Source organism: Amblyraja radiata, chromosome 3 (genome assembly GCF_010909765.2).
Source record: "Amblyraja radiata isolate CabotCenter1 chromosome 3, sAmbRad1.1.pri, whole genome shotgun sequence".
NCBI lineage: Eukaryota > Metazoa > Chordata > Chondrichthyes > Rajiformes > Rajidae > Amblyraja > Amblyraja radiata.
Genome location: NC_045958.1, coordinates 76,564,013 through 76,590,695, shown reverse-complemented (window position 1 = coordinate 76,590,695; position 26,683 = coordinate 76,564,013). Strand labels below are relative to the sequence as shown.

Genomic DNA, 26,683 nt, shown 5'->3' with positions numbered 1-26,683 from the left:
TAGACCTGAAAAGGTGTGAGAAGTGCTTTAGCACAATAGGTCCCTTTCTTTTATGGGATCAGTAACGATCTGTTGAATGCAAATTACATGTTGCAAATTACGACAAATAATATTGCACTTTAAAAAAATTAAAATAAACTTTATTCAGAATAAATAATATATATAAAACAAGAACTGTGCAAATATTTTTCCAACATTCTCGGAGGCTATTTAAAGCTTTAAATATTCAATAGCTTTTTCTCAAAGTCTGATCCCAGAACCTAATTAAAACCTTCTGTAAGCATTTGTTTACCATCTCCATAGATCCTTTTGTAAATACTGCACAAGCACTTCACACCCAATTGTTAGCTAATGTTTTAAACACCAAATGTGTTTGTCTTAAACCTCCACCAATCACCAACTAAAAGCCCAATTGAAGACCAGCTCTTTGCCTTGGGACAGATCTTGTGATGTTTTCATGTGTTTGAACGTGAACTGATAGCTGAATGTGAGTCAGAAAGGTCTTGACCTGTAACAATGTCCATCCTTTTTCTCTAGAGATGCTGCCTGACACGCTGAGTTACTCCAGCACTTTGTGTCTACTTTTGATGGTATATATTACTGTCTGTCTCTGGTAGGGTGCTCATGTACACGTGATAATCTGTACTGTGGATGCATTGCTATTCTGATCTAAACTACAAATGCTGTAAGGAGTGGGTCACTTCCAAAACTACCCACCTGCTGCTCCACATACAGGAGAGTTTGTGAGTCATTCATCCGCCTCCTTGGTCTCCTTGCAACCAACGTTGCAACCCTACCCAACCCCCCCTCCCCCCACCCCTTCACCTACATCCACCTATCCAGCACTTTGTGTCCATCTATCAATTGCCTGCCTTTATCCCACCCTCACCTCTCTTCCAACTTACTTACAACTACAATCAGTATGAAGAAGGGTCCCGAACCAAAACAACACCTATGCATTTCCTCCAGGGATACTGAGTTCCTCCAGCAATAAGCTTTGTTTATTGATCACGATTCTGACATCTGCAGTTCCTTGTGTCCAGAGACATGTCTTTATGAGGAATTTAGAACCTAACGGGCTGTCAAAGAGTATGTTGGATAGATAATCAATAGTGGTGCTGTAATTTAGAATTGCCAAGTGTCTCCTGAGTATAATCATCAAGTTTATAGAATTCCTGTGTAGACGAGGATTGTTCAGCCCATCCTGACGGTGCTAGCTTTTAAAAGATTCCCCTTACTCCCTTTCATTACTCCCCAGTCCAAAAAATGCATTCCTTTTCAAACAGTTATCTGGTTTAGATAGTTTAGTTGAATCTGCTTCAATTTTCCTTCAGGCTCTGCACTCCAGATAAGAACTACTTTGCTGCGTTCTTAAATACTCAATGTTTGTTGCAATCTCTGTTGTTCTACAATAAAACCAGAAAATGCTGAAATACTCAACAGGTCAGAGTTCACCTGTTCAGATATTGGCTCCCCTGCCAAAGGCTTTTCAGTATTCACACATTCTCCATGAGACTGCAGTAAAAAAATGCCTAACAGCTGACGTCAAAGACTTGACTGGGTTTATGTTCTTAGAGTTTGGGGAAAAAAAACGTTCAAATTAATCTTTAGACTGGAGGACAGTGGTTTTGTTTCTTTCATAGATGTTAAGAACTTTTTTGTCCTTTTATGTTCATCGCATGTTTTGGCCCCGCCCTACCTTAACTTCTCCTGTTCCACAGCCCACGTACACCGTCACCCATCCTATTATAATAATAATAATAATGGATGGGATTTATATAGCGCCTTTCTAATACTCAAGGCGCTTAAATGACCTCAAATGCTATTAAATGCTATTATGACCTCCTGATAGTCCTTGAAATTAAGTGGCTGTGCCTTTTGCTCCAATATCCTATATGGCAGGATTCACTACGTAAACCTCTATCTATCACTGCCTCCATCCCCCATTGTAAGGAGTGCCCGTAAAGCTCCTTAAAACCTACCCATTTGACTAAGCTCTTGCTCACTTACCCTTGTGCTTTGGCATTGATTTCTGTCTGATACTGTCCTTATAAAGCCTTGTGACATATTACCATATTACTACTTTAAAGGTGCTACATATAGTGGTTCTCTTGAGCAGTCATTTTCAAGATGAAGTGGAGTTGTGTTTATTCAGACCTGAATTAAAAACTTGTCTTGACAGGAATGAACAAAGTCACAATTTGCTCAGTGATTAGGGCAATTGTATTCTTGCAGAAACCTCAGCAGAATATTTCCAGAATTCCCTTGCCCTCTCTCTCTCTCTCTCTCTCTGTCCCCCCCCTTTCTCTCTCTCTCTCTCTCTCTCTCTGTCTCTCTCTCTCTCTCTCTCTCTCTCTCTCTCTCTCTCGTCTCTCTCTCTCTCTCGTCTCTCCTCGTCTATCTCTCTCTCTCTCTCTCTCTCTCCTCTCTCTCTCTCACTCCTCTCTCTCTCTCTCCTCTCTCTCTCTCTCTCTCTCTGTGTGTATCTATCTATCTATCTATCTATCTATCTATCTATCTATCTATCTATCTATCTATCTGTCTGTCTGTCTGTCTGTCTGTCTGTCTGTCTGTCTGTCTGTCTGTCTGTCTATCTATCTATCTATCTATCTATCTATCTATCTATCTCTGACCACATTTCACAGGTTCTTTGCCACAGAACAACATCACAGAGGCAGCATCAATGAAGGGAATGGACAGTCAACGTTTTGGGTCAGAATCCTTCTTCAGTCTGAAGAAGAGTCCTGGCCCAAAACATTACCTGTCCATTCCCTCCACTTTGTTTTTTGCCCACGATTCCAGCATCCACAGTATCTTGTGTCTCCATTAATGTCTCAGTCATAAGCTCTTTCATCTATATCCACAGCACTGAGGTATGAGTGTCTACTGAATTTGTAAAAATCACTTGTACAATGATTGTGCAGTTTAGAATCGACTTTGTTTTTTTCCCCAAGCCAGGGTAATTGATAATTTATGTTTAATTTTAGAAAATTCCTATCAGGTTACATTGATCATTTTATTTCATGGGGATTGTTAAGTGCTGTGATAGATCCATTGCTGTGTCTCAGTGGGTAGTTCTCTTGCCTCATGAGTTTGGTGGGTTTAAACTCTATACCAGAGGGAAGCACAAACATTTAGACCGTGGGAATGATCTGTTATAGGGGGGACTCCATATGATGCCTTTTCTACCCTCTCAGGTGTGTTCCCTTGGCACTAGTTGCCCCCCCCCCCCCCCAGAGTTCTGTGCCACTACTGTTCCATAATCTGTATTGCTCACCACCAGATTATTTGGCAATTGTTATATTTTGCTGTTTGATAACTGTTATGGTTCCTGAATTAGGGCAGTGTAGGGTAGTGAAAGTGGGAGAAATCGGTAGAAATTTGGGGAGAAGAAAAAGTTGGATTTATGTAGGATTAGTGTAAATGGGTGGTTGATGGATGGTGTGGACTCAATGGGCCAAAGGACCTGTTTCTGTATTGTATCTCCCTGTGACTATTTTAGTTTCATTTAGAGATACAGCACGGAAACAGGCCCTTTGGCCCAATGGGTCCGCGCCGAACAGCAATCCCTGCATATTAACACTATCCTACACACACTAGGGTCAATTTTTACATATACCAACCAATTTACCTACAAACTTGTACGTGCGGGTGGAAACCGAAAATCTCGGTGAAAACCCACGCGGTCAGGGGGAGAACGTACAAACTCCGCACAGACAGCACCCGTAGTCGGGATTGAACCTGGGTCTCCGGCGCTGCAAGCGCTGTAAGGCAGCAACTCTACCGCTGTGCCACCGTGCCGCCCTTACAGTAATAATAATGTTGAGATGCCAGAAAGGGTAGATACTGGAGTAACAAAGTACTGGAGGACTCAGAGGGTCAGGCAGCATTTGAGGAGGGAATGGACAGGACAATTCTGATTGGGATTTGGCGGCAAAGGAGGCTTCGGCAGCGGTGGGAACTTGCGATCGACCCGCTATCAAGTTTTAAGTTTATTTCAAGTTTTCGTGTACCTGTTGTGTGTTGTGACTGCAGACCATTTTCCCTCCGGGGATGAATAAAGTTCTATTGTATTGTATCGTATCGTATCTTCTTCAGACTGAGTGGCTTAAGCTGAAAAGTGAGGCGGGGTGGGGGTGGAGCAAACCCTGGCAAGTAATAGGTGGATAGAGATGAGGAGGTGGTGGTGATGTTTGATTGTCAGATGGGTGAAGCAAGTGACAAAGGTTAGAGGTGAAAAGGAGACATTGTGTCAGATACAGAGAGAAGTGAAAAGTAAAGCTGGAGGGAGAGATATGGATGGAAGAGGACGGGGTGGAGGATGGGGGGGGGGGTTGGGGAAGATTGGGTATGAAAGGATAATGGGGGACTTCAGGAAGGGAGATGAGTGTAGGAAGGAGAGAAAAGAAACAAGATGAGGATGGGATTGGTGGGAGAAACGGGAGTGAGGGGGGGGGGGGGCACGGAAGATAAAGAGGGAGTAATGGGCGGATTAATTGAAGTTGGAGGATTCAATAATAATGTTAACACATTATAAATGCTTCACTGGATCTCTTGAGGTTATGAAAGTTGCCACTGAAACATGTGACGTAGCAACGAGTATTTCAGTGAGACGTGGACACACCTAATAAAGAAATGCAGCAGCCAATTTGGAGATAGCAAAATCCCACAAATAGTAATGTCAAAACTGACCAAGACTATCGTTTTAGAGATAATGATTAAAGAACAAATAGTGGCTTGTGAAGCTGGTGCAATTGGACTCCTCCTCCACTGCTTGATATAGACGGGGAATCAGAACCAGAGGACAGAGGTTTAAGGTGAGGGTAGAAAGATTTAATAGGATCCTGAGGGGTAACTTTTTCACACAAAGGGAGGTGGGTGTATGGAACGAGTTGCCGGAGGAGGTAGCTGAGGCAGGTACAATCGCAACGTTTAAGAAACGTTTAGACAAGTACATGGATAGGACAGATTTAGAGGGATATTTCGAGGGAGCGCAGGCAGGTGGGGCTAATGTCGATGGGACATGTTGGCCAGTGAACCCGAAACGTCACCTATTCCTTCTATCCTGAGATGTTGCCTGACCCGCTGAGTTACTCCAGCATTGTGTGTGTATCTTCGGACATTTTGGTCAGTGTGGGCCAGTTGGCCGAAGGGACTGTTTCCACGCTGGAACTATGACACCATATGGCTCCTGAGCGGAGTCTGAAGAAGGGTCCCGATGATGAATGAATGAATGATGAAACGTCACTCATCATTTTTCTCATCTTGTGTCTGCCTTTACACCTGACACTGCAGCAGTTCTGTACGCACGGCGCGGCATCGCCAGCTCACTGCTTTCATCTGAGACCTCCTTTTGCCCTCTGGAAGCACACAAGTTGATCCTGGCCTCGGGCCTCTTCCTAAACGATGTAGCAACGCGCCAGTTTCTGCTCCGATGCGTTGAACTGTTCATTTGCAGCAAGTTCAGGCTCGGCCGCTGCTTTCTTTCATTGAAGTCTCGCTCAAATGACTTGATGGCTGCTCGCTTTGATTCATGCGCTTGTATCTAGGAATCCTTGGCACGGGTGTGGGAGCCAGCAAACTTTGGAGGGAAGGTGGGGGAGAGAGAGAGAGAGAGAGAGGGGGCGAAGAGAGTGGCCATGCTCACACGTCACCTGGAGTAAAACACAACGTGCAGGACTAACTCTGACAGTGGACTGGAGTCTGAAGAAGGGTCCCGACCCGAAACGTTGTCTGTCGGTGTCCCCCCCCGGATGCTACCTCGTCCCGCTGAGATCTTGTGTGTTTTACTCAATATTCCAGCACCCGCTGCTCCTTGTGTCTCACGTCCCCCCTCTTTCGTTGTAAATCTCACAAATGACCCGCTTACCTGCGCGATCCGAGGCTCCACCCTCGCCCGGGCGGAGACCGGCCAACACACACACACACCTACACCTACACACACACACACACACAGGACAGGATGTGTGGACTGACCGGTGTGTGGCTGAAGTGAGCGCTTCTCTCCGCTCCGCCACTGAGCTCTGCTGTAGAAGGGAAGGGACCAAAGATCCTATAGCGAAGGGACGCCGGTAACGACTTGCCGCCGGGCGAGGGAGGAGCAGTGAGGAGCCGCGCCGAGGGTGATCATTGATCCGCTTTGCCCCCAGCTCTCTCTGCTCGCCCATCTCCCCATCGGTGCAGGGTAAGTGTGGGCAGCCTGGAGTAACGCCCTAGCGGAGGCAGGCACGGGTTGGTGCTTGGAGATACTGTTGCATTCGTGGATTGTGAAACATGAAATGTTCATCCCTTGTTCCCAACCCCAGGGCCGTTGCTTTAATCAAAATGTGTTCCGCGTTCAGTATTTAACGCGTCCACAGTAGGCAAAGCTGAAATCACATTGCTCCTGGTGTCAGAATCAGCAAAACCTACTACTACACACGACTTGGGGGAAAAGTACGTACTTAAACTAAGAGAGCGTTTTTTTTTTTAATTTCTGGGGATTCCGGATCTCTGGCCCGGTAAAGGGGATTTGTCCAGTCCTCCAGGTTTAGACTCTGCCCCTAGTAGATGCGCCCTTGTGTAACCTCGCTCCTCCACTAGGACTAGCGTCAGCCCATGAACAGTGCGAGAGATTGGCTCCTCTTCGATCGACCGTGTTTTACCAAACAGCAAATGACAACTAAAGCACTCGGGTCAATGCATTAAATGTGAAACGAGTTAACATTTCCGTCCATTGACCTCCTTGCGCAGGCAGAACGTTACATATATATTTCGATTCTGAGGTAGAAGGGAAGATTCACTAACGTTGTCAACCCCTCCCCTGTTTCACCTTTTACACTGCTTCTAAGAAGCTTTTAAAATGTAGCCTCCTGTGTCCATCTCTCGTGGTTTCGTTTGAAGTACTTTGGGACCACTTGCTACTGTGTAAATGCAGGGGGTCCTGCATCTCTGCTTAGTAAAAGGACGGTAAATAAAAGGGCGTTGATAATATTTGATCATCCTGATACCAAAAGAGTGTCTTCTGTCTCAAACATGCTGGTTCTCTCACTAACTCGCATCAATTTGCATTTGAGTTCTCTCCGGTGAGCAGTAAGAACGAACAATGCAGGCCCCACTTTAAAACACTGGGTGGAAAAGTATATGGGGGGGGGGGGGGGGGGAAGCATTTGTGCATTTAGTATTCACTGATCTTTGCCTGTTTCTGCCTGTGAGTGTTTGTGTTTAAATTTAAATGGAGGTATAAATCTCGACTGCTGGTGCAAAAGTCACGTGGGTGTGTTTTGGAAATGTAGTAACGTTCATTGCAAGTTGGCCCACCCACCACATCCATCCTTCACTTTCACCCCCATTGCTGCAATACCTATTGACAGTGATGATGACTCGCTTTGCTTGCCCCTCAAAGTCCTTTTCACAGTCCACAGCGTTCTAGTCAGGACAGTGATGGAGTGCTCTCCTCCCCACCTGAAGAGGTTTGACACCATCCAGGACAAGGTAGCTTGTTTCAATGGCACCCATTCCAACATCGTAAACATTCGAAATGTGTAGGAAGGAACTGCAGATGCTGGTTTATACCAAAGATAGACACAACATGCTGGAGTAACACAGCGGGCCAGGTAGCATCACTGGAGAAAATTAATAGGAACCCTTCTTCAGACTGAAAGATAGAGAAGGAAGGGGAAACTATCTTCTTTCAGTCTGAAGAAGGGTTCTAACCCGAAACATCGGCCATTCCATCTCTCCAGAGGTTCTGTCTAGCCCGCTGAGTTACTCCAGCATTTTAAAAAAGCACTTTTCAGGAATAATTTGACAAACATTTTTACTCATATGCGATGGAGTGATGCCAGCTTCATAAATATGCATCTGAGTTGCCATGTGACCTCGCTGGGATAATGGCAGCACAAGGCACCGAACTGTTTCCCCTCTCTTGAACAATGGGTGACTTTCCAAAACCTTCATCAAGGCCAAGCCCTTCTTTGCAATGCATACATTTTACATCTTAGTTCAATTCCATTGCATCAGTTCCAAATAGGCAGCGTATACTCTGTGGCCAGTGAACGGCCTCCAATTTGGATCAAACACATTCATTCCGAGGACAAAAGGGATTGCTTCTATTTGCAACAAAAACACTCTGGGTTTATAGAGCTCCTTTTATCACAGTAAATGGCCGAGGAGAGGTCGCAAATGCACTTGAGCCATGTAGAGAAGGAACAAAATCAAAGCAAAGGGTTTTGTTTTTAAGGAGAGTTTTAAATGACTTCACCAGCATTTTTATGGCTTTCACAGGTTCCCAAAGTGTTTCAACAATAACTTGAGTAGTAGATTCATTGTTGTAATCTGGGTGCAGCCAATGAGTTCACACTAGACTCCCACAAACACCAGAGTGATGATGTCTTGGGAGAGTCACTGTGTCATACGGCATGGCAACAAGCCATTGTGTCCACCACGGTCAAATGGACCATTGGGCACCGAACCATGAAGGCAAATGGGGGAAATATTTACCAGGAACCTGACGGGCTACTTTATCTCTTTATTTCTCCTTTGAATGTTTCCCGCTGTGTGGATGCAGACTTACCTATACAAAAAAGGGCAAATTTAGTGGTAAACCAGGATACCAGACTAGCTCCCCTGTTCCTTTGCAAAACTATAGGAACCAAGAACCATAGGGGATTTTATCTGGGAGAGGTGATGAGATCCTGGTTTAAGTTCTCATCCGAAAGATGGCATCTCCAACAGTGGTTGCCAACACTCTTGATACTGTCTTGCTCATTGAAGAGTTGATGCTCAGGTCTCTGGAGTGGAATGGAAACCTTAGTTTAATGACTAGATAAAGTTTGTTTCTCTATCAGTACTAAGGAAACACCATACCAGAATGTTGAGCTTGTCTTGGGAGTGGGATTTGTATTTGCATCTTTTTAACTCAGGTGCATGAATGCCATAGCAGAAAGGGAGGCAGAGAGCTTTAGAGAGGGGATCCAGAACATAGGATCTTTGGTAGCTGAAGGCATAGTTGTTGTTGGTGGAATATTTTAAATGGGGGGATTCTGGCAAGTGGTCAGAGCCGACGGATCACAGTGATCTGAGAGAGTTGTCAGGTTGGAGGAGCTTACAGGGATAGGGGGAGGTTGAAACCTTTTTATGATGCCGCATTGCCACTAATGTTCTGTGGTGTTGGAGACATATTTTCCACATTAGAACTGGGCAGCAGAGGAAATTTAGATTACAGATGGCATTTTCAGCAACATGCATTCCAAAAGATTCATCCTTAACTTGAGGAGGTCACAAAGTATTTTACCGCAGCAATTGTAGTCACTGTTGTAGCACAATAAATGGGGCAGTTAATTTGTCCGCAGAAAGATCCCACTATTAATAGCCAGGCATTGACCAGAAACTTGTATTCATGTCAATGATTGCTATGGTTGGTAGCACTTGCAAACCTCTTTTGAGGAAGAACCTTTGGGCTTTCCCCAGCATCCTGAGGGCAGTATTTATCCCCCTCAAAATACATTTTGTTCATAATCTCACTTTGAAGCATAGAATCATACAGCACAGAAAAAGGCCCTTCTGCCAAACTCATCCATGCTGACCAAGATGCCCATCTAAACTGTCCCTATTTACTTGCGTTTTGCCCCATGTCCCTCAAACCATTCCTATCCATGTACCTATTCACTTGCCGCCTGCATTTCCTACACTGGCTGTGAAACATTTGCGAAAGGCCTGAGGTTGTAAAATGCCCGATAGAAACGCAACTTTGTTTTTCACCATCTACAGTCTGAACCATAGCCTCGGTCAAATGGCTTTAAACAATAGCTTGTTCATTAGCAGAGGTCGCTGTTATAAGGGGGTGATTGAAAGAGTTACAAGCCAGAGAGTGGAATAAGAGCTGAAGGCCATGTCATCAGGTGGGTGGAACATGCAGTTGCTTATTTTCAGCAGGCAATCTTCATTATAACAACTTAGTCAGGCACACCCACACAGGGGCATTAAATGACTGTGGCGTGATCATGCATGCAATGTAGATTTGCTGGGCTTACATTCACATGTATAGTTTTAATGAACTTTCCACTTTATTTGCAGTCGTTATTGTGGAAAGGCAATTTGTAATCATACACCCCCACAACAGTAGGAATCCATTCTGCCCATTATGCCTTTTACTCTGATCTTTTGAAAGAGTCAAGAAATTCATCTATTTTTCTCTTTCTCTCCTTATTCCATCTTTATGTCTTTTGAACCTGCTTTTGAGGCAATAATCTTCTGCTTATTTGGAGATGATGTTCCTTGTAACAGGCAGCGTTGGTACCTTTTGTAGCTACTGCATTTACGTTTGTCTCCTTCCCTGAAGATGGTCAGAGATATCACCAACTTGCCTCTGCAAAATCCTCTAGATTAATTGGGAAGATAAGTGGATCAATATTAATGTTCGCTGCTAGGACACAGCTCTGTTATCGAGGCCTTAATTGCACTCAAACAGCTTCTCTGGGGGACCACATCACCTAGATGCCCAATGCCAGTATCCCCAAGTAGACTCATTGTTCTAAGTCCTGCCATGCAAACCTGACAACCATAAGTGGTTGTCAGGTTTGCAGAGGAGGAAATTGAAGGATATTCTCCGAGCCTCCTTGTACTCAGCTCCTGTGGACATTCACACTAACTAGTGGGAATCTCTAGTCCATGACAACTCACGTGGGGAAGAAGATTTCAGGATTGACAACCTTGCCCATCAGTTTACACAAGTACATGAGATACTTGTGTAAACAATAGAAGGAAACACACACCCCACAAACAATCCAGCCATCCTCGCTATTGCTCATCATTTGCTTCTTCTGGGGCAGAGATAACATTTCTGGCACTGTGCATCCAGCCACCTCAGAACCCACAGAATTGGAGCAGAAGGGTGTCTTCTGTGATCCGCCTTGGGAGCTGCCTTGGAAAAGAGGTATCGAAGCTGCAGACTGCATTTCCTTTTGTACTGTTTATACTTCTCTTCATGACTAGACACAGTTATTGGGCAAGAGCTTGCATGGTTGTTTCAGAGTGGTCAAAAGATGACCATGTTGCTCTGAGCTATATCTGAGTACAGGAAGGCAGCTTTCCTTACCTTAGTGACCAGCTGATGCAAGCAATTTCCAAACAGGATCTGAATGTAAACTCTTCAGCTGCCTTAATCAGACATCTAACCTCTTCTAAAAGGCAACTATTAATCCAGCCTCAGGATGGCTCGGCCATTAACGTAACAATTTTGCTGAGTTTTCCTTGCATGGTTTTGTATCTTCCTATGAACTAGTGCCTTTCCATGTCTAGCAGATGATCAGAGGTTCTTGGTACTCAAATGTGTTGCTTCAGTACAATGCAGTCAAACACGGCAGCCAAGTTGCTTGCAGTAAAAACACAAAGAACTGTGTGAACATAATTAGAGATGGTTGAGGGAGCAATTTTAGTTTTTGGGAACCCTTGGAGAATGTCTTACACTCCGTCAAGCCAAGGTAACTTTGGTTCAATGTCTTATGCAATCAATGGTGCCTATTGGCAATACATTGCTCCCAGTGTCTTGTATTAAACAGCCAGTCTCATTCATGTGCTCTAATTCATAACGGGACCAAAGTTCTCGGCAATCTGGCTTGTGCTAGCGTCAGCCCGGCCAAACCAGTTCATTCACCAAGTGCCAGAGTAGCTCAGCGGGTCAGGATATGTGGTGTTTCGGGTCAGGATCCTTCTTGAGAGCCAAAACATCACATATCTATATTTTTTTAGAGGTGCCCCTGACCTGCTGAGCTACTCCAGCACTGTGTGGTTTTTTTTGTATACCAGCATCTGCAGTTCCTTGTGTATAGCTTTTGCACTGAACCTGTTCAACCTGGTTAAATCAAAAACACCTTATTATGTTAATGAAAATCAGTACAATTTCTGCTTGTGCTAACCCAGAGAATGGAGGAATCAGAGGTAATGGCAACTTACAACAGTGAATTAGAGACATATTTGAAGCAAAAATATTTCTAGGGCAACAAGGGAAAAGTGACAGCTTGGGAATACTTCAATAGATACTTCAAAGAACCAGCAGGTGTCATAATGGGCCGAATGGCCTCCTCCTCAGCCGAATAATTGTATGACCCCATAATTACATTATTAATTTCAATGCACATTAACATTAATGGATGGACACTATTATTAAAAATGAGCTACAATCAGGTCACATACTTCCTTGTGGGAATGTTTTCCGGGCAGTAATTATACCTCAGATCACTTATGAGATGCTCTGTTTGCTCCTGTAAATTATAGCTTCATTTAATGCAACAGTCTCTGCAGATTTTCTGCAGCAGCTTTGATCAGAAAGGGAATTGAATGCTCACAGTCCCCTTGATGGCACTAAATGTCCCAACGCTACTACTGCACTGTTTAAAAGATGTATTTCCTCCCTGGTAAAACGATACCTGCTTTAATTATTCACTTTCCCCATGACAAGCCATGGTTTCATTTTTTCTGTTCTGAAGGCTGTGCTTGGTCCTAGTGCGATATATTGCACAAATGGTCCACTTATTTTCTGGCCAACTTAAAGACCACCCAAACCCCCTAGCCCATCGCTCCTGTCTCCACTTCACTGCTCGAGAAAACTCAGTCATTTATGGGTTCAGAACCTCATCAGACGCAGGACACTGGGTTTTGATGGGGATGAGGGCAGGTTGGACCTCCCCTCTCAGCATGTTTAACTCTGGGAGGTGGGGGCACTTGGTCCAATATTGAACAGAACCAGACTGTGCCCAGATGAAGTTGCTCACTATTATTCCCTCCCAATAGATGTCATAATTCCTTTCTTTCAAACTCATTTCTGCTCCATAAAAGGAATGATACAATTCCCAATGATTCAACGATAATTTATTGTCACAGTTACGTAGCTATAGTGAAATTCATCGTTTTGGCTACAATTCAGGAAAACCTTGCAATACATAAGCACAAGCATGCCCCAGAACACAAGTGCGATGCTTCTAGTGTCAGAATAGTAGGTTCCACTGAGGCCGTATACGAAGAGTCGCCATGTGCCAGCCGCCATCTTGTCTCCTTCAATTTTCAATGTTTCTAAAAAATAGAGTATAACCATGGCCTTGAAGACCTGTTGTTCTGACAGTGGCCCTAGTTTGGTGTTGCTGGGGTTGGCCAGGCCTGACGATGCTGTCGATGTGCTCCACTGTTGCTGCAGACCACATCCGATCCTTGTGCTCCTCCCATCTTTGTGAGACCTCCAGGAGTGGCTGACGCACACGAATGATGCGGGGCTACTGCAGGGCCTCCAGCGGCCCACTCCGTGTGAACGCCATGTTTCTTCTGCACACTTTTAATCGGGACGAACAAACACTACAGTTGACTAACTTGATATTTCTGAGACGTGGATTGAAAACCTTAATTGTTGGAATTCCTAAAACAACGGTGAAGTCAATTTCCAGTTGAAATATGAAATTGGCTGTTAGTTTAATGTCTTCCTGCCTATCTGTAATCTTATCTTTCCTTCCCTTCCCCCGCACCATTTTACAAAGGCCTTGTGTGATACAGCAGTAGGTGTGAGAGCATTCTCAAGCCTATCAGCAGTTTATTGTGCCTGTAGCTTTGAATTTGAGCAGAGCAAAGATCAATTAGAGTAGGCATATAATTTGGGAGTGTTAACATGCAAGCTTTTTAAAGAGGGTGCCTTCTGGAGGAAGGAGAGTCTTTAAAATTCACAGGTATTATAGGTATGCAAGAAAGTCTGTTAAAACAAGAAACACTCAACAGGTCAGGCAGCAACTGTGGAAATGGACACAGAGTCAATGGATCTCTGACTTGAACGTAACCCCGGTCCATCATCGGCTCTGACCTTCCTTCCATCGAGGGGATTTATCACAGTCGCTGCCTCAAAAAGGCTGGCAGCATCATCAAAGACCTACAACATCCTGGCCACACACTCATCTCCCTGCTACCTTCAGGTAGAAGGTACAGGAGCCTGAAGACTGCAACAACCAGGTTCAGGAATAGTTACTTCCCCACAGCCATCAGGCTATTAAACCTGGCTCGGACAAAACTCTGATTATTATTAACCCATTATCTGTTATTTGCACTTTATCAGTTTATTTATTCATGTGTGTATATATTTATATTATGGTATATGGACACACTGGTCTGTTCTGTAGTAAATGCCTACTATGTTCTGTGTGCTGAAGCAAAGCAAGAATTTCATTGTCCTATACAGGGACACATGACAATAAACCCACCTGAACTTGAACTTGAACTTAAAGGGGCAAGCATCTGGCTTGGGAAAAGCCCTCTTCCGCCTGGCACCGTGACTCGTGGATGGCCTGCTTGGTCAGGCCAGGGGGAAGTACAGCTTGGCATGTCCATGTGTCAATGCATGTTTTTTCTCCCTGATTTATACTCTGGCGCAGTTCTTCACCAGGTTGCATGCAGGGAGCATGTATCCCCTGGCTGTGGAGTCCAGAACCAAGCACACTGTGAGCTACAGCGTTTAGAGCTGAACAAAGGAAAAACGTCACAGAATCTTATGAATTCTCTGCGCTGGAGGCTCCGTCGTTGAGTTAGTTCAAAGGAATGATCTGTAGATTTTGGGGTATTAAGGGATCTAGGGTTGGTGCATGAAAATGGAGCCATGGTAGAGTCCATGATCTTTAAAATGATGCAAAACAATAGAACTTTATTTATCCCAGGAGAGAAGTTGGTCTGCCAACAGTCATAAAACACAAAATACACAAAACATGAAATTAAAGTGACGAGCGGAAAGCATTTGGATGTGCAAAGATTGGGGGGGGGGGGTCAGTCTACCCCACGACAGAAGGGGGAGGAGTTGTCCAGTTTGATAGCCACAGGGAAGAAGGATCTCCTGTGGCGTTCTGTACTGTTTCCTGGTGGAACCCGTCTATTACTGAAGGTACTCCTCAGGTCGACCAGTGTGTCATGGAGGGGGTGAGCTGTATTGTCCAAGATGCTCCGCAGTTTAAGGAGCATCTCCCCTCCAAGACCACCTGCCATGAATCCAGCTCCGCCCCCAGGACGGAGCCAGCTTTCCTGATGAGTTTGTTAATCCTATTGGTGTCCACGGCCTTCGCAATGAATGGCAAATCAAGGTCAACGGGACGGATGAGCGGGAAAAGCCCAGAACTAGCGGAGTGCAGGCATGTCAGGGCTTTATCAGGCTGGAATTTGCAGAGAAAGGGAAGTGTGTGATCATGACTGATGTAAGAACAAGGAAAAATAGCATTTCCCAGAACCGTGTGTATGTTTTCCCATACATTCATGAATGTAGGACAGAAACAGTCTATCTTGATAGGATTAAATTAGGAGGTAGGATAGCTGGGTAGTCAGCACCAGGAACCGAACATGGGTATAGGCAGAATGAATAATAGGCAAATTTGTGGCAGATGTGTGAAATGTGCTCTGGTGTGACATGATTCACTCTGAATCTGAGAAAAAAGAGGTGGGAATATTTTTTACATGGCTAGATTCCAGAAGCCCTGAATAAGCAAAGCAATTTCAGTCCCCATGTAGACAAATCACTAAACTGTAGCAGATAGTGACCAACAGTGAACTAGGAGGCTAATGTAACATTGGTCTTGATCTTAAGCGAGATGGTATTCACAGACGGGGTGATGATTCAATTGCCTTAATCAGATCACTTGTACAATAATCTTTTACCTTTTGTACTTGGTTTGGCCAGATAGATATATACTGACATTTAGACACAAAAAGCCAGAGTAACTCAGTGGGTCAGACAGCATCTCTGGAGAAAAGGAATAGATGATGCATTGGGTCGAGATCCCTCCTTAGATTAGAGTCAGGGTAAATGGACACCTTTCGTATTTACTTTGGTGTTACGTTAGTATATACTTTGGTATTTGTAAAGAGCTTCAATAACGCACTGTTGTCTTTACTACTTTTATTAGTAACTCACAAACAATACTGCACTAGCTGTACGTGGTCCGTCACACGAGCTAGAGAGAGATCAAGGGGTGGGGAGGTTACATTTATACTTGTGATATAGGGAGTGGTTAGTAGTGGTGAGGTCACTATGTTAAAGGCACATCTACATCATTTCCCTTGGAAACAAGCAATACAGTAGTGACATAGCGACCACGTCTCATGCGCTACGAGCAGGTAGGCAAACAGTTAAACAAGCAGAGGAGCATACAGCTAAGCAAATTCACCATAACGGACAGGCGGCTTAACCAGTCGGCCGGACCGGGTCCGCAGCTCGCCATCTCCTCCCTCTGCAGGAAGAGCAGTAGCCGGAGCGGTGGAAGGAGCCAGGGAACCCGGAGGAGAAAGAGCCGGCGGAGGCAGAGGCGGGGACATGCTTGTGGTCGATACGCTGTCCCGTGCATCCCTGCTATCCACTGCCCAACACCCATACGAGTCGTCCGACCTGATGGTGCTTAACCTTAACATTGTGCCTTCTCAGCAGATGCAATCCCTGGTCAAGCACACTGCCCTGGATCCTGCCCTGCAGCAGCTTGCCGACGTCATCAGGCAGGGCTGGCCAGACCGTCGTTCATCTCTACCTGCCGGTGCTGAACCGTACTTCCTGGTCCGCGATGAGCTTGTCCTGCACGACGGCGTGGTGGTGAAGGGACACAAGGTGGTCGTGCCCGCTGCGCTGCACGCTCACTATTTCGAATCCGCCCACCGCGGTCATCCTGGGGCCGAAGCCACTCTCACACGCCCAGAGTCAATTCTACTGGCCCGGCATGGCCGAAGACATCCGGGACAGGGTCTCCGCCTGCGCTACCTGCAATAGCCTCGCTCCCCGTCCGCAACGCCACTTCTGACACCATGTAAAGAGTCAATAACGCACTGTTGTCTTTACTACTTTTATTAGTAACTCACAAACAATACTGCACTAGCTGTACGTGGTCCGTCACACGAGCTAGAGAGAGATCAAGGGGTGGGGAGGTTACATTTATACTTGTGATATAGGGAGTGGTTAGTAGTGGTGAGGTCACTATGTTAAAGGCACATCTACAGTATTCTTCTTCAGCTTGCAGCTTGCCTACACTCTTGGAGACAACAATGACATCTTCTACTATGCATGTGTTAATTTTGACATCAAGGGACAGATTGGTGGATGCTGTGGACCCTCAATGTGAAGCTGTCAACAAACTCCAGTAACATATTGTCACTGCTAATTGATGGTGTCCTGGGTTACCACATTAGTCCTCCTGATGCTGACAGTCATTACAAGGTTTGCAAAGCCGAGAGCAGACAAATGTTCACTAAAACTGTAATGAGAATAAGGTTTATTAGACCACGACACCTGATTATTTTAGGTCCTAGTATTTTAGTTCAGCCGGACGAGTCGAATTGATTCACCTGATTAAGAAGGAACTGCTTATGCTGGAATAATTGAAGGTAGACAAAAATGCTGGACAAACTCAGCGGGTGATTCACCTGGTTATTTTCACAGGAAACTGACAGTGTGTTCTTCATGAGATTGAAGATTTTTGTTTCTTGTGTGTAAAATCCATTGCGGCAAGCTTTTTTGCAGAGATTGAGGAGCTCTGATCACCCGTCTGGGACCTCCAGCCCTGGTCTGGTGTGTTCCGTAATGTGCGAACGTTCCGAGAATGAGAGATAGATCAGCCATGATTGAATGGCAGAGGAGACTCGATGGGCCGAATGGCCTAACTGCTCCTATGGCTTTTGATCTTATGAACAACTGAGTAGAGAGGATGCTTGTGCTTGCTCAGTTGAAGGAAACGGTAGAAAAGGTGGATGGGTGTGGTTAAAGAATCCAGCTTGGGGATGGAGTCGTGATGGGATTCAACACTGACTTGTTGGCAATGACTGACTAACTGACAGCAACATAACGATTAAGTTATTCAACTGCTGATCCATCAGCATGCATACAAAATCCTTAACCTAGTGAAACAATTTAAAATTAAATCCATTAAATAATCCAGAATAAACAGTAACCGTGACCATGTAACGGTACTATTAAAAACCCCAACAGATTCACTCATGCTTTCCAGGGAAAGTAATCACCATTTTTACTCATTCTAGCCAGTTCGTGATTCCTGATTCTTGGATAATTGCCATCGAAGGGCAATTAAGGATGGATGATAAACACAGGCCTGTGTATCTGAGTGAGCATCCCGTGAATTCTGACATCGAGTGCTGCTGGAAGGTCATCAACTCGGTGAAAGACGCTCTTTGGTTTGCCCGAGCTTTGTTGACCTCCCAGCAGCGCGGAATGTCCATCAGGGAATGTTGCCGACTGGCCCGCTGCAGACTGCAGGAGTACGTGCTGAGGGACACACTGAAGTTTGGTGCAGTGAATGCCAAGGCTCTGTGGGACAGGACCACAGTCTAGGGTCCTTCCGCTGCTGGACATGGGGGGGGGGGCAGGGTGTGGTGACGCCCCTCAAAATAAGGGAAGGGATTCCACACCAGTGGGCCACATGAGCGGCAAGGGTGGGGGAGAAATTTGTGAAATTTGGGTAATGTGTGTAAACAGTATTGAATGTTTGTATAGCCTCTGAGAATGTTGGATGAATTTTTTGCACTGTTCCTGTATTGTATATATTTATTACTTGAATCAAGTCTGTTTTGAATTTTTTTTTAAAAGAGCATCCCGTGAATTAATCCAGGAAACTGTCCTTTATACTTATTTTGCTCTTTGTCAACTTCGTCTAATAAGACTCCTGTAAATTGCCTGCGGTTGTGAAAGGCATGTTAATTGTCAAACATTGTTACGACCAGTTACTTTCCGTCTTGCAGATGTCATGGCGGCCCTCCTACCACAGCTCCAAATTCCGCCACGTCTACGGGAAGCCCGCCAATAAGGACAATTGCTACGATGGGATTTCCATCACCAGGAGCGTTCAAGACAACTATTTCTGTTCCGTAAACCCAAAGTTCATCGCTGTTGTGACCGAGTGTGCAGGAGGAGGAGCTTTCTATGTCTTACCTATCAGCCAGGTAGGAACTTCTTATAAACCTTGTTGGCATGAAGTGCAAGAACATGTTTAGAATTGATTCATGACTAATGGCACGCTGCTTTGTTCACCACTCAGTCTGTACTGTTTTACTACCAATTGACTTATTTTCTACTTGAATCACCTGAGAAGGAAATAAGCATGAAATCAGCATGGAGAGAAGCATTCTTGCTGACTACCTCAACTTTGTATTTTGAGTGAACCTCATGGAAACAGGTTGTTTGACCCAATGTTGCCATCTTAAAATTTAGGTTCCATGCAAACCAATCACTACCCCTTGTTGATTTTTAACAAAGACTAGCGGGCACAGCTTTAAGTCAAATTAGGCAAATTTGAAAGGAGATGTGCAGGGCATGATTTTTAATGCAGAAAGTGGTCAGGAGAGAGCTAGACCGGGTTCTTAAAAATAGCGGAGTCAGGGGATATGGGGAGAAGGCAGGAACAGGGTACTGATTGAATGGCTGTGCTGGCCTGAAGAGCCAAATGGTCTACTCCTACACCTATTGTCTATTGTCTATTGGATGTCTGGAATGTGCTTCCAAGGGTGACTGTGGAGGTAGTGGAGATTGGATAGTGGCATTTAAGAGGCTTTTAGATGGCCACATGGATACGCAGGGAATGGAGATATAAGGATCACATGCATGCAGAGGAGATTAGTAATGTGGCATCATGTTCAGTGCAAACATTGTGGGTCGAAGGGCCTGTTCCTATGCTGTACTGTTCTATAAGGCATTTAGCAATGTGGTTACATTACTCGGTTACTAATCCAGATCGTTGGAATAATAATTCCCCAAAGACCAGAATTCAAATCCCAACATAACAACTGAGAAATTGTAGTTAAAAATTAAATTAAAATTGAATTTAAATCTTTCAACAATGGTGGCCATAAAAGTGTTGGATTGTTTGAGAAGTCCTTATTCACCAGTGTCCATGGAATGAAAAAAAAAAATTCCAGCCTGACCCAGCCTGCCTATATTTAATTGCAGGCCAGCAGAAATAAGGTGAACTGATAATTACCTTCAGAAACTATCCAGCAAGCTACCCAGTGAAAATCAGTTGTAGCAGTTGAAAAGTATTGTTATTATGCCCCTGTCCCACTTAGGAAATCTGAACGGAAACCTCTGGAGACTTTGCGCCCCACCCAAGGTTTCCGTGTGGTTCCAGGTGGTTGCAGGTGGTTGCCGGAGGCTGCAGGTAGTGGAAGCAGGTAGGGAGACTGACAAAAACCTCCGGGAACCGCACGGAAACCTTGGGTGGGGCGCAAAGTCTCCAGAGGTTTCCGTTCAGGTTTCCTAAGTGGGACAGGGGCATTAGGAGTTGCCATGATCAATTGGGCATTGATGCCTACATCCCATTAATGAGGGAAGTAAACCACTCTTTTCCTTCAACCCCCCACCCTTATCCAGATTCCCCTTAAATACATATTTTCCATTTGTCTTCGCCACTCATGGTGAGCATGGTCCATGTTCTTCCCACTTCCTGGTCAGAGCTTTTCCTGAATTCCTTTTCAAAATTTTCAGTGAGTGCATCATATTTAATGTCCCAAATTCTGGTCTGCTAACTTTTTCCATAGTCTGAAGTGAATCTCATCAGTCGATGTAGTTGAGAGTGACATTATTCTTAGAATGAGGTGCAAATTTGGCCACCTGGCCACCTGTTTTGTCAATGGTCCAAGTGTCAGTAGGTATAGTTGATGGGGACAACTGTGGGAATTTGGCTCTGTGGACTAAATAATTCATTTTTGCATCAGGTTTTCTGCAAATGCTTCATTCATAACCAACTTTAAAACCTGACTGTATCACAATTAATCCCAACCTGGCCTTGGCACAAACATGACTTTGGTTGGGTAGCTGCCCTCTGCATCTAAATGGAAAAATGAATTGTTCATGGGATTGGCCCAGATGTAGCTTGATGTACCTTTGGGAGAAAGTAACAGAGGGCAAAGTATAAACTGAATTAAAGTGAGGTGTGGGGGCTCATGTGAAGGACAAACAACAGCCCCATTTGGACTGAATGCCCGTTTCTCTACGTAAATTCTAGATACTGCTTTTCTGCTTTTTTTTAGTTTAGTTTAGTTTAGAGATACAGTGCGGAAACAGGCCCTTCGGCCCACCAAGTCCACGCCAACCAGCGTTCACACCATACACTAGGGATGATTTACAATTTCACCAAAGCCAATTTTTCTACAAACGAGTATGCCTATGGTGCTTGGGAGGAAGTCGGAGCAACCGGAGAAAACCCACGCGGTCACCGGGAGAACGTACAAACTCCATATAGAAAGCACCCGTAGTCAGGATTGAACCGGGTCTCAGGCATTTTAAGATAACAACTCTACCTCTGCACTACTGTGCTGCCCTATATTGAGACCTTGGAGCTTTGTAGCTCAGAGCAGGTAAGGCTTTGGTTTAATGTTTCAATTGAACAAAGGCACTTCTGTCAGTGTGGTTCTTGCTCAATCTAAATTTTATTGTTGGGTCTCTACACTTGAAATGACATATGTCTTAGTCGGTTATAGTAGACAATCGGCAATAACGGACACCATTCCCCCACCATATGGTCCGTTATAACAAGAGTTTAGTTAGTGTATATTGATATAGCGTCAGCAGATGAGTTCGAATTTCACTGCCCCTCTGGGTCTCAATTTGAAAATTGTAATTCTCTTTGTGTTGTGGTGTGGTTGGTGGTAATGAGGGGTTATTTGTGAATATTTTTAGCGCCCAGTGTAATTTATCTTCTACATTGTTTTAGTTTGAGAAGATTGTTTACTTTTTGTTTGGTGTGTGTGTGTGTGTGTGTGTGAGTGAGACTATCATCTCTCCCTGGTCTGTGGCTGGAGTTTGGTGGATAGTTGTTTGGAGTCTTTCAGCTCTGCTTGTGGTCAGGTTCTACTGCAGTGACCAGACCATAGAATCCAGGTTGACAACATGGTGCGACAATGAGAGTGAGCTGCACCTTGGCATGAGTGATACCTTTTACACATGTCACTAAACTAAAGCCAATAGGTTACATGCAGGTAAAAATCTCTCAGCACTTTTCCAAAGAGAAGAGGAACTCTTGAGTTATCTTACCATAAACAGATGACAGAGTCATTACCTCATTGCTATTTACAGGAGCTAATGATCTGCCTTTTCTCGCATGCCATGGGGACTACACTTAAAAGAAAGTATGTTATTGGCTTTGAGATAATTTGAAATCAGGAGGACGCTGTACGTATCTTTTTTATACATTAGTCTGTAGCTTGTTTACACTGTAGACTGGCATATTTTTTCTAAGATCCCAGTGGAGCCAAACTAAAAATAGATTTAAATTGTCAATACAATGTTGGCATCAGCAGGAATAGATCTTAGACTCATAACCTGCATTAAAGCTGGTTAGAATGAGCCCGTGATTGAGCCTGCTTATTTTAACAAAGGCATTTTAAGATATCATTTGTCAATGGTGCGTGTACAAGTTGCCACTGCTGTGTGTTCTGACATTTCCCTTTGCATTTCCCCTCCTTCGTTGGCTGTGCATTTCATGATCACACAATGTGACCTTGAGGAGATGGCTCTTTATTTAATCTCTCCATTTTTTCAGGATTTTGTTGAGCAAAAGATGTTAACATGAATAATTCTGTAATAGACAGGAAAGATCGATCCACATCAGCCAAAGGTCTGTGGTCACAAAGGAAATGTGTTGGACATCAAATGGAATCCATTTGACGACTACGTCATTGCTTCTAGTTCAGAGGACAGCACGGTAAGCCTGCGGGTTCTCTTCTTTCTGTCCGTTTACAGCCGAGAGGGAAGGATCACAATGACAATTGGTGGTTGAAGCATTTCATGATTTTGTTTGTTGCAGAAGTTTTTAACATTTCATACTCAAGCCTCACTGCAGTGAAATTCTCAGGAATTAATTGAACATACATTAGGAACAGTGAAGGGAAGGACAAGAATGATGCGAAATACGAACATCAGTTGGAATTATTTTAACTCTTAAGTTATTTAATGGCTAATTTGATGGAGGTGACATTGTCAGTCTTCAGTCAGTTCGTCTGTTGCCGAACACGTCAATTGTTCCAATTCATTCATTGTCACAGGGATACAATGTGGAAAAGGCCCTTCGGCCCAAAGAGTCGGTGCCAGCTAACAAGCACCATATTGATTAAGCCTCCATTAGCACCCTTTTTTAAAATTATTTTCTCATTTCAATGAGTTCCTCTTAGATTCTGCCAATCACCTGCACACTAGGGGTACATTTACATACATTGATGTATTACAATACATCAATGGATGTGGGAGGAAATGGCAACACTTGGGAGACTGTCAAGGAGAAGGTAGGTACAAGTTCTACCCAAGATTTTAGGATCAAACCTTAACCAACAGTTTAGGATGCGGGAGCTGAAGCAGCAGCGCCACCTGCTGCACAATTGTTCCCATGCACCACCTTGCACGGTGTATTCTATAGAAAGAGTTATACCTGTACATAGAAACATAGAAAACATAGAAAACAGGTGCAGGAGTAGGCCATTCGGCCCTTCGAGCCTGCACCGCCATTCAATATGATCATGGCTGATCATCCAACTCAGTATCCTGTACCTGCCTTCTCTCCATACCCCCTGATCCCTTTAGCCACAAGGGCCACATCTAACTCCCTATTAAATATAGCCAATGAACTGGCCTCAAATACCTTCTGTGGCAGAGAATTCCAGAGATTCACCACTCTCTGTGTGAAAAATGTTTTTCTCATCTCGGTCCTAAAAGATTTACCCGTATCCTTAAACTGTGACCCCTTTTTCTGGACTTCCCCAAATGCAATTTGTTGTTGTGGGGTTGCCTAAAGGATCTGACTGGTTGTGACTTGCTTCGCCAAATGTCTCGAGGTATGCCCGAAAGCACTCTCTTTGACAGCTGGTCTTGTAAATTTGTGTTTTGCCGATGGGCAGGTTAAGATATGGGACATTCCGAAACACGGCGTCACCAAAAACATAACTACTTCAAAACAAGACCTCCAATCCCATACACGAAGAGTGGGGATTATTGAATGGCACCCGACCGCCAGGGACATCTTGTTCACTGCTGGATACGATTACCGGGTAAGAGGGGAACTCTGGAAAACCTAGCTTTAGTTTTGTTTACTATTGTCACATGAACCAAGTCACAGTAAAACGCTTTTGTTTGGGCGAGTACTATCCAGTCAAAGAAAAGACTATACATGATTTCAATCAAGCCGTCCACAGTACACAGATAAAGGATAAAGGGCTCAACATTTAGTGTATGATAGTCTGGTTAAAGGTAGTTCAAAGTTCACCAGTGAGGTAGTACTTCTCTAAACTACAGAAGCTTGCTTACTTCAAAAGCTAGATAGGGACAGCAAATCTCTGTAGACCTTCCAGGTTATGTCTTGATTTTTTGCTGGGCATTTATTTGTCTCATAATCACACAGTGACAGTCCTGCCTTGGTGCACCACTGAGCGGTGTTATTTCCATCCCTGGGATTCTGTCTTTCATTGAGCTGTGGGTGAGAATTGGAGACTGGATGCAACTAAATCCCAACTTATTGTCCCCACAAAATGTTGCTGCAGCCCCTCACGCCTCTTAAATCGCCACTGTCCCATCTGCCTCCACCACCACTCTTGGCAGTGTGTTCCAGGCACTCACCACTCTCTCTGTAAAAGATTCCTTTAGAGTCATAAGAGTTATACAGCATAGAAACAGGCTCTTCCGCCAAGCTTGCCCATGCCGACCAAGATGCTACATCTATGCCAGCACCTCCTGCCTGTGTTTGACCCATACACCTGTAAATCTTTCCTATCCACATACAGTACCTGTCTAAATCCCTTTTAAATGTTGTTATAGTACTTGCCTTAACTACCTCCTCTAGCAGCTTGTTATATATACCCACTATCCTCTGTAATTCTTTTCACCTCGGGTTCCTATTTCTATTTCTGTTTGCATATTGCTGTGTGTGTTTGTGTCTGTGGATTTATGTGCATTTTTCTCTTTCTCTCACCACAGGGATGTGTATTTGCGTGTGTATGTGTCTGTGTATGTATGTGTTTGTGTGCATGTGTCTGTGTGTCTGTGTCTATGTGTCTGTCTGTGTACGTATCTGTGTGTGTATGTGTTTGTGTGTATGTGTCTGTGTATATGTGTCTGTGTGTCTGTGTGTCTGTGTCTGTGTGTGTGTGTGTGTGTGTGTCTGTGTCTGAGTCTATGTGACTGTGTCTGTGCATATGTGACTGTCTGTGTGTATGTGTCTGTGTGTATGTGTCTGTATGTATGTGGCTGTGTGACTGTGTCTGTCTTTGTGTCTGTGTGACTGTGTCTGTCTGTGTGTGTGTGGCTGTGTCTGTGTCTATGTGTCTGTCTGTGTGTATGTGACTGTGTCTGTGTGCCTGTGTCTATGTGTCTGTGCCTGTGTCTGTGTGTCTACGAGTATGTATATGACTATGACTGCTTATATCTTTCCCCCTCGTTAATGATTGTGTTTCTCTCCAGCTACCTGGTTCTATCTGAACCATCCTGTGTATCTCCCTCTGACTGCGTGTCTCTCTGTGCCTCTGCCTCTCTGAGCAATAATCTATTTGGCATAATTTGTTTTTGTTCTGGCTCATGTTTAATGGATTGGAGGGAATGATTGCACAGTAAAGGAAGTAGCAGCTGAGCTTCCTGGGCTAATTTCCTTCATTTATCAGGATCTAAACAATAACACAGGAACAAGTGCCGAAAGAGCACCATCTATGCTGTACTTTCCATTTGTATAATTGAACTTATTCATCAGCTCTGAGGGACAGGGGAGAACAGTCAGACTTTAGACCCGTTTTATCGTTCAATTAAATCATGGCTGATTAGTGACCTAATCCAAGTATCTGCTTCTTAAACATTCCCCTTAATATAGAACAAAGAACAGACGAGCACAGGAACAGGACCTTTGGTCCACAGTGTACGTGTCAGACACGGTACCAAGTTAGACTAATCTCCTACAATACAATACAATACAATACAATACAATACAATACAATACAATACAATACAATTTATTTGTCATTTGAACCCCATTGAGGTTCAAACGAAATGTTGTTTCTACAGTCATACACACAAGAAAGAACCAAGACACAACACAATTTACACAAACATCCATCACAGGGCATCTCCTCCTCGCTGTGATGGAAGGCAAAAACTTATCTCTCCCCTGCACTCCCCATTCCCCTCCCGATGTCAGAGTCAAAGCCTCCGGCGGGCGATGGTAATTGTCCCGCGGCCATTAACGCCGCGCGATGCAAGGCCGCGCTCCGGGTCTTGTTGTTGGAGCCCCCGGCGTGCGCTAGCAAAGTCCCACAGCCATTCCAAGCCGCGCCGGGCGATGATGTAAGGCCCCGCTCCAGGTACTCTTCAACCCCGCAACTCGGGCGGGTGAAGTCGCCGTTGCGGAAGCCCCGAAAAGCGGTCTCCCAGCAGGGACCCGCGGGCTCCCGGTGTCACTGTCCACCAGACCTGCGGTAAGCCTCCGAATCCCCGGGGTCAGGTCGCAGCCGAGCGCCACCACAGCTCCACCCGCTCCGAACTCGGCCAGCTCCGCGATGGTGAGTAGGTCCGCAGCTCCGTGACTGGAGCCCCACACTCTCTCTGTGTGTGATCCATATTCATCCATTTCTTGCATATCCATGTGCCTCTCAAATGCCACTATCATATCTGCCTCCACCATCACCCTGGCAATGTATTCCAGGCACCCACCATGATCTGTCTAAAAAAAAA

The 26,683-nt window shown here is 44.7% G+C and overlaps 1 protein-coding gene across 4 annotated transcripts in view; it reads left to right on the top strand.

Annotated features, from left to right (window-relative positions):
* LOC116971177 (coronin-2A-like) overlaps positions 1–26,683 on the top strand; it is a 128,523-nt gene that overhangs the window by 80,194 nt on the left and 21,646 nt on the right. For 3 of the 4 annotated variants that reach the window (XM_033018135.1, XM_033018134.1, XM_033018132.1), the window contains 3 exons: positions 18,730–18,930; positions 22,569–22,685; positions 23,872–24,021. In XM_033018135.1, coding sequence (XP_032874026.1) covers positions 18,730–18,930; positions 22,569–22,685; positions 23,872–24,021 — 468 coding nt within the window. Of the gene's footprint in view, positions 1–5,933; positions 6,185–18,729; positions 18,931–22,568; positions 22,686–23,871; positions 24,022–26,683 lie in introns of those variants that run through there. The other variant, XM_033018133.1, reaches the window with a different exon arrangement.